At 47.5% G+C, this 11,458-nt stretch overlaps 1 protein-coding gene and 1 long non-coding RNA gene across 6 annotated transcripts in view; one reads left to right on the top strand and one right to left on the bottom strand.

Annotated features, from left to right (window-relative positions):
• Positions 1-11,184, bottom strand: part of MSI2 (musashi RNA binding protein 2) — a 389,492-nt gene extending 378,308 nt beyond the window's left edge. For all 5 annotated transcript variants that reach the window (XM_042914722.1, XM_042914720.1, XM_042914721.1 and 2 more), the window contains exons 1-5: positions 11,109-11,184; positions 10,775-10,815; positions 10,365-10,446; positions 9,570-9,654; positions 5,706-5,747 (exon numbers count right to left, since the gene is read on the bottom strand). In XM_042914722.1, coding sequence (XP_042770656.1) covers positions 5,706-5,747; positions 9,570-9,654; positions 10,365-10,446; positions 10,775-10,815; positions 11,109-11,170 — 312 coding nt within the window. In that variant the 5' untranslated portion in view covers positions 11,171-11,184. The remainder of the gene's footprint in view (positions 1-5,705; positions 5,748-9,569; positions 9,655-10,364; positions 10,447-10,774; positions 10,816-11,108) is intronic.
• On the top strand, positions 4,011-6,039 carry LOC122206009. Its single transcript, XR_006196340.1, has 3 exons — positions 4,011-4,120; positions 4,256-4,433; positions 4,520-6,039. It is a non-coding gene; the product is annotated as an uncharacterized LOC122206009 (long non-coding RNA).
• Positions 11,185-11,458: the final 274 nt, after the last annotated feature.

Raw genomic sequence — 11,458 nt, forward strand, 5'->3', positions numbered from 1 at the left:
TGAGTCTCTGCTAACTTATTATTGCCTATTTTTTGCTCACTTATTTTACTGCGATTATTACCGTAGCTTGCCCTAACCAAAAGAGAAGATAAGGCGCTATGGAAATCCAGAGAAAGAAATATCACATGGAAGAGAGAGCAGAAACAGCTCCGTGGAAAAGGTAACCCAAATCGGGCTTTGAAAGAGAGGTCTGTTTCGCACAGGAGGGAGAAGAAAGGGCGGTTCGGGTGGGGATACGCCAAAGGGTAGCTATTCAGAGAAGGGGGACCGGTAGAAGAGAAGGAACCTGGAAGAAGACCGCCCCCCATCCCCCCGCCGTACAGATCTTGAAGGGCATGTACCACCAGGCTAAGAAGTTCAGACTTTGTTCGGTGGGCATTGAGGGTTTCCTGAATCCCCCCAAAGTGGGTGCACAGAGTCAGCAATTAAACACACTTAAGCAAGCCCTTGTTCGATGAACACATCAGATCGAACATGAGATCAGAGGAGGTGAACTGCATCTCCCTTTTGCGTTCTTGGGACTTTCGGCCAGAGAACATTCAGGTTTAAAAACACAAAAGGACAAGAAGATGGATATGTCATCTCAAGGGGCACCCACGAGGGTCAGCTGGTTCCTCAGACAGTGCCCCCCTCTTCTTCTGTTCTTGGGGGGCAGAGGGTTCTCACCTGCCTGCCAAAAACGTGACACAGAACACATGAGCTCCAGCTTCCCGGCAGACTGACCTTAACACTGAAACGAAAGCATGCAAACGAAAGGCAAAATTCTCGGGAAAGGACATTTGGAGGACGAAGTGCCCCTCCTCTTGAGCTGACACCTGCTGCTGACTGAACACAGGAAGGAGCCACGCTCCCCGACGAGAAAGCAGCTAAGCCACTAATCCCCCAGGGTCCTTGCGGCCGTGGACAAGGCTGCAGACGCACCACCACGTCCCCGCCGGGAGCCAGAAACCCACCGGCAGGCCGGTTAACGGTGGCCAGCGAGGTGACAGCTGCAGATCGTCCAAGATGGCAGGACGCTAGAACGACCCGACCCACAGCAGCAGGGGAAGGCCAGCTGCCGAAAACTCACCCCTCGCCCGCCCTTGAGAAGCTGCCAAGAAACCACTGCCCCAGAACAGGAGGTGCGTGGCTAAGACGTTCGCGCTGTGCCGCACCCATCTGGACGGACGGATGCTTAGCAGAGAGAACCTTCCAGGCCCTGGAGCCTCATCAGCGGATGAGACGGGAGCAGGAAAGCCCGGCCTTGGCTCAACCTTGCCACAACTTAGCTGTGTGACCTGGAGCAGCCGACCTGACTTCCCTGGACGTCAGCTGCCTCCGCTGTGAAAAAGGCAGGCTGGATTCATCTCGAGCATTTACGTTATGCCATGTCACCCATCAACAGCTCCCTGCCGGCAGGGGGCTTACATTCCAATCAGGATTTTTCTTAGGTCATTTTCCATTATTCTAACTTTCCTTCTTCTGCACAAATAATCCTATAGCGGGGCGCCTGGCTGGCTCGGTCTTGATCTCGGGGTCGTGAATTCCAGGCCCACGTTGGGCGTGGAGATTACTTAAAAACAATAGTAAATAATTCCGTAACACTGATACCAGCGGACGATTGCAGGCACTACTTTGCATCAGGCTCCCAGCAAAGAACTCTGCGTACACGCTGAAAATCACTCCACGCTGGGCACTACACCCCTGTTTTAAAGAGGAGGAAACCGAGGCCTGGAGGGGCTCATGTGATGTGCCCACCGGTCACCCAGCTGCGACTGAAGGCAACTGGAAAGAGGATGAAGAAATGAGATCTCCGTTGATCAACAGATAAGGTTCTGGCCTCTAAAACCTAAGACGGTAAACGGCAACTCGGGGGGGAGTGGAGAATGCTTTATTCCACACAAGGAGAATCAGGGCAGACGGGGAGTTACGCCCAGACTCACTCAGGCCAGAAGATGTTCGGCAGCCTCCTGGTTTTTCCGCACGAGAAAAAGAACCCACAGGCTTGAGCAAAAGTCTTCCAGGCAGCCAACGCTTCTGCCCAAAGGGACTGACAAAATGATGTGACATGATTGATCCCAATCAGCCCCGTTTCTCCAACGGCTTTAAATTAAGTCATCTTTTTAGAACAGCACGACCATTTTAATTTTTTAAAAGACAGAGAGGAGGAACCTCTTCCATTTTTTACAAAATGAAATAATCATCCAGAGAAATAGGAAGATACAGAACGGACCTATCGTCTTCTGATCAAAATGTACTTCACTAATTAACGGCCACTAGTCTCCAGAGAGTCGCCCCTCGACTAGTTAATAAAGCCCCATTATACTTCACTTGAGATGTGAGCATTTACGTCGCAAAGGGGGGATAATGAACTGCAGGATTCAAAACCCTTCCTTCGGGTCGCTCATTAAAATTCTGGTCAAAACGGATTTTTATTTATATGATACATTAAAGAATATTATGACAGTACTAATGTGAAATCTGTTCTTCACTGCCACGGATTTTCTTTCGTATTAAGTTACAGTTTCTTTCCACTAGTCTTGTTTTAACACCTCCACGACTATTTCTCTGGCGGGTGCTAGCAAAAAGGGACAGCCAGAAAGCAGAGAAATGCATGTTAACTGAAACGCTGGCTGACGTATCATTTACAAGCTCCTCGCCCAGCCCTCGACGGGGGATGGCGGGGGGGGGGGGGGGGGGCACAGTTCACCTCACACTGGGACCCTAACACATACACACAGAAGTTTTATTGAAGGGGGATAAACAAAAACTAAATAAGGCTTGACTTAAAGTTCTATACTCCTGCCAGCCGGGTTTTGGCTTCTCCAACACTAACTTCGGTCTGAAATCCCCATGGTTGGGCTCAAATTCTATCGGAAAATAACCGTTGACAAGGAAGGCACTTTCTCCCCACCCTGCCCCAACTCCCAACCAGCACAGGCCTCTTTTGCCAAATCCCCAGCCGCTCCCCTGGAGTTGAGCAACCCCAGAACCGTGTGAAAGGATGCCCTCGGGGGTCGGATGGAGACACACTGCCAGACAGAGTCACACAATGGGATGACATCACAAGGGCTGGGTGAATCACCCAACCAGGGAACTTCAAAGGGCGCGCTGGCTGTCGTGCCCCTCGAAGCCCAATGACCTCTCTGAGCTGCCTCCTCTGCCGTAAGGGACAGGTGATACTCCTAGATGCCCTCCACGCCCCGCAGCACACAGGATCGCACACTGGGCGAGGGGCTAGGTTGCCTATACACCGCTTCTCAACCCACGTGTGCCTCAGTTTCCTCATCTACAAATTGGACATAACACTAATACCCACCCTCACAGGACATGGGTGAAGACGAAGTGAGTTCGCATACACACTGTCCCTACAACAGTACCTGGCACATAAATTCAGATGACACCAGCATTATTACGAGGCCTCTCGTGGGGACTGGGGTGACAGCCTAACAGAGCTAAGAGTCAAAACAGCAGGTAACACATACAGTATTACCACCACATTCCAGGTCTTCCTTTCTGGAAGCACCTGACCTTTATTAACTTATTTAATCCACGCAAAAACTTGATGAGACGGGGTACATGAGGTTCCAAGAAACCAAATGATTTGCCCGGATTCACACAGCTAATGAGCGGCATGGCCAGGATCCGAACCCCAGCTGTTGAGTCTGAAAACAGTAAGAATGACGATTAAACCGACAAAAACAACAGGAGTGGTGGAGATGAGTTAGGAGGTCCTCACCCTGTGCCACACACCCTGTGTGTGTCCTCTTTTATTCCTCACAAAACCTGCTAAGGGAGCTACTCCCATCACTGCTATTATACAGAGGAGCAAACAGACTGGGGAAGGTGGTTTGCTCTGTGTCTCGGGACCTGGGGATTCAGATGGAGATGACGGACAGGAAAGTCCTTTGTAAACTGTGTCATAAAAAGCAAGGTATTGTTATGCAATCCCTAGAACGCCATGGAAAGATGTCTTCCCCCACCTGGTATAATGTTTGCTCACATCCAAAAGTCTGACAATCCGCCTAAAACATCCCAGACTCCAGGTTGGGGGCGGGGAAAGGTGCACACCTTGACAAGTTCGAGAAATAGTCTGTCTCGTTTTCAAGTTGAATGCCTCGCTGAAAAGCCAAATGCCAGAGTATGTTAAATTGAAATATAGCCTTCTTGGTTAAAAAAAAAAAAAAAAAAGTGGCAGGGGGTGAGGGGCGGGGAAACAACAGGGAAGAGAAAACAGGTCAAACCCACGGTTTGACCAAGTCAGGGATTTTTCCAGTTTCCCTCTAGGGTAATCTGATCCTAGTTCTGGCTGATCAAATGACTAACCTGGAAATTTGAAGATTCACACTTATGGAAGAAACAGTAATTCTTCCAAACCCAAGAAATCCTGCTAGTTCTGGAAGCCTCTGAAATGTCAAGGATTGCATACAGTTTGAAAAGCAACCTTTAAACAGGTAACAGTTCCAAAGTTTGTGCTCTGTACGGAAAAAAAATCTAACCTCTTTGGTTCAGTAATTGCTATTCTTTGCTTACTTATTAGGAAAAAAACGTCTTAAGAAAGTATTTTGCCATATTTACTTAAGAGATTTGCGTTTCCTTCGAAAGACAAGAAAGGAAAAGAAAAATTATATGGAAAAAAAAAGGAAGGAAGAAAAAGGAAGGAAGGATCACATGGCAAGGTCTAAACCTGAAATTCTCAAAATCTCATCCACAAATGCTAACTTTTTCTTCATTAAAGTTCTTCATCCCTCCCTTGACACAATGAAAAGCTTGCACTTCTGGGAGACTATGCTTGAAGAAATAAACTGAATTTTCAAAAGCCACAGCCCTTTCCCTTTGTGACCTAGAATCAAGAAGTTTTGCCAGTTACCCTCTCCCTAGAAGAATGCCAAGGCCACAAGATACAGAAAAAGTCTCTCCTGAAATTATACAGGGAAGAAAAAAGTATAATTAAAACGTGCAATTGTAACACATAAGCCTGTACATTTCACCTCGGGTTCCATGCAGCTCAGCTCTGTTCTCAAAGCCAGAGCTGACGAGCCCCGTGGAAACCACACACTTGTGAAAAAGTGAAGGCCTATCTCGATCCCTGAAGCAAATCCTGTAGTACCACTTCTCCAAGGTTCCGTCCTCAGGACTTGTCCCCCAGGCCCTGGCACTCGCAGAAAGAGTAGCACTGTTGGTTTCCAGTGGGCCCTGAGTGATCCCTCCCACCTGAAACCAGAACATCCACTGCCTCCTCTGTCAGATTTAGGGCTTCGTGGGTCTACGAAGTTGTTTCCAAGAAAAGACAAGCTGTTTACTCAAATTCTACTCCTCTCCATAAACTCCACGTTGCAAGTCCTCAAAAGAAGAACCCTCCAAAAAAGACTCACAAGCAAATGTCCAAGTTTTCCTGATATGATCTTGGCAATGCTCAAAAAATAAATAGAGGGTTCGCATAAATATTGCAACAGATGGAGCTCTGTCCTCCCACGAAGGATCAGGGTTGGCCCTGCCCCCTGTTGGATGCTCAGAACCCACCTCGGGACGGCTAGATTGCAGACGCACACGGTTATCTGGCGGAGAGCTCCTTGCCCGGGCCTGGACTCTCACAGCCACAGGCTGGTACCGTGAAGGAACTGAGGGCACCAGGTTTCAATGCTTCATTGCCAGTACTCTGAAATCTGAAATCCTTGGCGACCATCTCTGAGCGCTAAAATCCTACTACTGATTCTCCCACTTACCTTGGGTTGCGCCCGACGAGGAAATGCAACTTTGGGGTCGATCTGGGGGAATAAAAAGGGAAAAGTGAGAGTCAGTTCCAGTATTGGGAGACAGGGAAAAAAAATTATGATTAATCACCTAATTATTAATCACTCATTTCTCAGGCTTATAACCCAGCTTTTAGTAACCGTCTCAGGCCACTCAAAAGTTCCTTAAGCTTTGATCCAAACTTTACTCATCCCTCCCACAATGTAACAAACAAAGCTAGCCTTTCTAAATGCCCTACCACGTATTTCAATGTGTGATGCTCCTAATAAATTAGATCCCACATGTTCTTATTTAAGCAAACGCTGGTCTTCCGCAGGCACTGGACATTGAATGGTTACTTTCATCTAATTTGCATCTCCCAGCCACGGGAGAAGAGATGGGAACATCATCGTTGAAAAAAAAATTATAACCTGAAAAATTAAACGTAAGTTTCAGCAGTAGGTAACTGGATAGTACATCTTCTCCCGGGTGATAACTAAACAAGGCAGGTGGGAAAGGAGATTCCCAAAATTCTTTTAAATCATCAACATCCAAAAACTCTCCAAAGAGATCCAACACGATGCTCGACTTGAGTCCATTCATTCGTGTTGGCAAAAGCATGGTTACCTGAATTGACCAAAAAGATAGCTCATTCTGTATTAGACCTCGAGGGAAAGCAGGTGTCAAAAACTATTCGTTCTTAAGAAATAATAATAATAAGATAAAAAAAAATACATGAGCTAAAACCACCTGGATTTTAAAAACCACACAGGGTAAGACTCTATGAGCAACCAACCTCAAATTACAAAAGTAAGGAAGGCCATCATGGGGAGAGGGTAAAAAAAAATGACTGAAAAAAAGAAGTTAGAATCTAGTGTATCGATCAGGATATTCCTCTTACCCCAACCCCAATCGAAATGGAAAAACATTCTCTACCCCAGATCAAATGCAGAACCCATGATTCTCAATCAAGGAATGGCTTTAAAACTCAAAACAATTCCCACGGAAACACTTGAAATCTAATAGGCTGATTCCAGGTGGGGGGAGTTGTTGGATAGAAACTATGGGGAGGGAAAGAATAAAAAAATTCCCCATTACTGGTTTTCATTAGATTTCTAAATATCACAAATCTTTGGGTAAAACTCAACACAGAATATTGCTACAAGTTTATTTAGAGGCTCTGGCTTTCATAGTACAATTTGCCCCTTTTAAAATGTAAACCTGAACCTTGTTTTCAGTTCTGTCATTGAGGGGGTTGGAATAATGCTTTGGGGAAAAGCACAGAGAAGGGGGAAGGCACACCAGATAGTTCTTGCTCCCAGACTTATATCCCTTAGGACATCCCAGCAGTTAAGACATACAAAGATTTACTACTTTTATGAAGGTAGTTTACAGACCTAACAAAAATCCACAGCATGTTTTTTTACCTTTAAACATCACCTGAGAAATGAGAGATTACTTTTCAAAAACTAAAACAGACAAAAGTCTCTGATCTAGGAAACTACCCTTTCATCAAGATTAACATTACCGCATCTACAGGTGTATTCAGCACTGACTAGAGCTGTCTACAAGAGAAATACAACAGGTGTGGATTTTCCATTCTGTTGACCAAACATTAAGACAGATCCGTCTTTTTATAAACACTCCCCCAAACTACTGGGTTTTTGGGTTTTTTTTTTTGGCCGACCAGCACAAAATTGCAGTAAGAAGTCACCTTGTTTGCGCAGAAAAAGGTGAGGGACGTGTTGGGAGAGAGACCCGAAGCTGGGGGAATAGGGAACAGCGAAGAAAGTGAAACACTCAAGAAATATCTAGAATTACAAAAACCAAAGCCAATTCAGAATGCCCATATCGTGTGTTGTGAAAACAGCATGCTATACCACCGGGCAAGTTCTAGGTCTTCAGTGTGCAAAGTAGGCACTCTGAAATCTCTCAAGGAGGGCACAGGTCAAGACAGGTATGGCGAATCCCAACCTTTTGCACATCCCTGTCAACTATTTTCTTTTTTTTTTTTTTAACGAACAACAAAAACAAAAACAAAAAAACTACCAAAAATTAAAACATTAGTTAGTTAGGTACAGCTCTACTTACTGTAGCTACAAATCCTCTAGGAAAAGACTAGGGTACTATTTTGGATGTGAATGGCCGTTACCTAAACAAAGCTTTTAAGGTAACGTAAACAAGATCCTCGTTTCCATGTCAATAAACCAACCGCTTCTGCCTCCTGCACTGAACGTTGAAACAAAGTCAAAATCTAGGTTATACTAAAGAATAGTGACCAAAACATATCCACAAACAATTAGGGAGGGAAAACCACAGGCTTTGCACCTGATACTGAGGGCTATGACCCACCAACCACCATAGAAACCAAATACTATTTCTCTTACCCGGGGTAGGGAGAGGGAGTGAATAATAAATTCCTGAATTTGCCTTCAAATATTTTCCTCTTTAATTCTGCTAGCTTTTTGAAACGTCTAGCCAAGAAGTTAAGGAGGAAAAAAAAAAATTTCTTCAGACACTCATTATCACCCTACAAATGACTGTCCCTAAAATTAAATTATCTAAAAGCACAAAAAGGCTGGGCTGCAAGTTATGACAAGTCCAGCACAATTAATAAAGCAACTTAAAATGTGTGGGGGTCCTGTCTTTGGGGGTAGGGACCTCTGATCAGAGAAAGAGGGTAAATTTGCAAATAAATTCACTTGCACCAAAGGTGGCCACGTTTCTTTTCTTTTTCTTTTTCTTTTTTTTTTTTCCATTTCCCCTCAATGTAAAAGCCAAAAGGGACTTCAAAGATCACCCTGTTCCACTCCTGTATTTAACAGAAAAGGAAACTGAGGCCCTGGGGCAGGGAAAAACTTGCCCAAGTTCATAAAGGGCAGCTGGGACTAGAACTTGACCCCTTGCCTTGCCCCACTACCCACCACAGAGAAGAGTGGTCCCAAGCGGCCCAGCACTGCATCCCAGTGTCACCTCAGGGACCCTGCTTTGGCAGATGTATAAAAACTGTGGGGAAATTCTAATAGAGGTAAAGGGAAAGGGGAGAGCCACAAAGCCAACACAGGGGTCTAAATAGAACACCACGAGCTCCCCCCTGCATTATATTTACTGCTATATACTAGTATCTTTCTTCCCTTCCTCTTCTAATCTCTACCGAGAGACTTTTCCCCTCTCAACACTGGACTCTGAAACCTTCTAATGCTATAAAAGTATCCACGTTCAAAATAAAGGATGGGGGGGGGGGGAGGAAGCAAAAACAAATCACTTGGAAACCCCAGGCCTTATCAGTCTTAGATTTCACTCCATCTGGAGTCACCCGCTGGACGCCCAGCTTGGCTCTGTGAGGTCTCTCCTCCTCAAACCACATTCCAAATCCGAAGTGCCCCAAGAGGAACCTGTTGCCTGAATCTGTGATTAGCGCCCCCTCGCCGTCTTCCCGTCCCCGGTCCCTCTCGGCTGGCCACGGAGCGGGCTGTGCCTTCTAAAAGCCAGTTCCCACAGCCACAGTTGGTAACGCGTGCTATGCTCGGCTGACAAAGAAAAGTTGCCTTTGCTCTGTGGTGTAGTTTCTCTGCAGGGTCCCTGGGCCCCGATAGATAGCCTCTCCCCAAGCCCACCCCTCCCCCAAGCCTTCGCTCCGGAGCATCTGGAGCTGCAGTGGGACAGGCTCTAAAAAGAAAACCCCAAGCCCAGCCATTGCAGCAAACTTTAGAGCCAACTCGCAAGCCCTGCTTATAAGTACCCAGTTCTCAGCACAGAAGCAAAAGAAAGCACTGTCCCTTTAAATGGGGCTGTCAATGCCCAGATCGGTCCTGAGCAGGGGCAAACAACAACAACGACGACAGAAAGCAACCTACCGTCTTGGAATCTAACTCATGGTGGGGCTGACCTAATACTTTATCTACACTTGCTGGGTCTGCGAACGTGACGAAACCGAAGCCTCTGAAATGAGACAAAGAGGGAGAAAAACAAACAAGAAAATGTGACACCATTGAAAGCAACAAGGAGTGAGCCCTAATGCAGAATGGAGAGCAAAAGTTGCCCCCTCGGACCCCCACTTCCCACAGCCCTCCCCCAATTCCCCTCCACCCCGCAAGAAAACACATCAAGGTTAATGGGGGAAGTGGAACGGGGGCAGGGCGGGTGGAGGTAACTTGGAAAATGCTGGTGTCTCCACTCTTTCGCCACCTCAGTTTCCTCTCCTCCTCCCCTTCCCTTCTTAACGCTTTGTTTTATTCCCAAGAAAACCAGGCACTCGGCACTCGGAAGAGATTCATCCAGCTTTCTAAAAGGGGCTTAAGAGTTTGGGGAGCTGGGAGTGTGGGGAAAGCATACATTAAAAAAAAAAAAAAAAAAACTATGTAGAAAGTGAATGAAGCTGAACGTCATCTTAAACAGGAGAAAAAAGAAGCGACGGGAAAATGACTTAAAGCGGAGAGATGGACATCTCTGTATCCAGAGTTCAACCCCAATTAACAATAACCTTTGGGGTTATGGGGGCGGGGGCGGGGGTGGAATAGAGCGACGTTCGAAACCAGCCACATGCCTGAGCCCCATTCTAAATCCGCTTAGCTACTTCCGAAGACACCTCCAAAAATAACACTTAAACTTTGTTCTAAAATAAAGACAAAATCCAGAAGGGAATGGTTTACCTGGAGCGTTTCGTAGTGGGATCTCTCATGACCATACATTCTCTAATTTCTCCAAATTTGCTAAAATAGTCTCTAAGGCTATCTGTAGAGAGAGAAAGAGAGAGATGGGGGGGGGGGGGAGAGAAGGTGTGGAAAAAAAAAGCAATGCAAATTTTGATCAAGGACAAAAACCAAAAGTAGTTTTCTGTTGTTATTCTGTTTTGTTTTTGCATTTTTTGCACACGCGGGGGAAATTCGGCAACAGAGGTCGCGTAGAGGGCTCGGAAAGGATTTGCTATTTAAAAAAATAACCTTGCACAGGAGAAGTGGGGAGCCAATGGCGGGGGGGGGGGCTCTTACACCGGGATAACAAAGAGCAATAAAGAAGCCAAGAAGGGGGGGACCCAGACGTCCCCCCCTCCCTCCCTTACCTGGTGAGGTCTGCCAGCTCAGTCCACCGATAAACATTTTACTAGAGGGAGAAAACATAACAGAAGTGAGCACCGATGTCAGATCGGCCATTTTGACGTGTAACTTACAAAAGCTAAAAGGAAAGCGGGGGGGAGCGAGCGAGCGAGAGCCGGGAGGTGGGGTGGGGGAGAAGGTGACGGCGAAATGCAATCCAAAGGTGTGTAACTTCCACGGGGGGGGCGCGCAGGAGGGGAGGGGGGGCGCGGGAGATGCCCGGCTCCGCGCACCGCCGTCCCCGCCGCTGCAAGGAGAGCGAGCCCGAGGCGGCGCGGTGGGCAGCGGCTGGAAACTTACCCGGGGTCGTGCTGGGAGTCGTTGGCGCTGCCCGAGGTGCCTTGGCTCCCATTTGCCTCCATATCTGAGCCCCCCCGCCCCCCCACCCCCAAAAAACCGAGCCCCACAGCGATCCGAGCGGAGCGGCGGCCGGCTCCGAGCCCCGAGATCTCCCGCTCCCTCCTCCCCCTCCTCCTCCCCCCCGCCCGGGCTCCTCCGAATCTCTCAGCGAGCGGCGGAGCCGGGGCAGCGGCGAGAGCCGTCACACGTGGGCTCGGCTTAGCTCAGCCCCGCTGCTCGCACACCCCCCCCCCGTCCCCGCCCCCCCGGCCCATCCCCACCTCTCCCCCTCCTCCTCCCCACCCCCATCT

Source organism: Panthera leo, chromosome E1 (assembly GCF_018350215.1).
Source record: "Panthera leo isolate Ple1 chromosome E1, P.leo_Ple1_pat1.1, whole genome shotgun sequence".
NCBI classification, from domain to species: Eukaryota; Metazoa; Chordata; class Mammalia; order Carnivora; family Felidae; genus Panthera; species Panthera leo.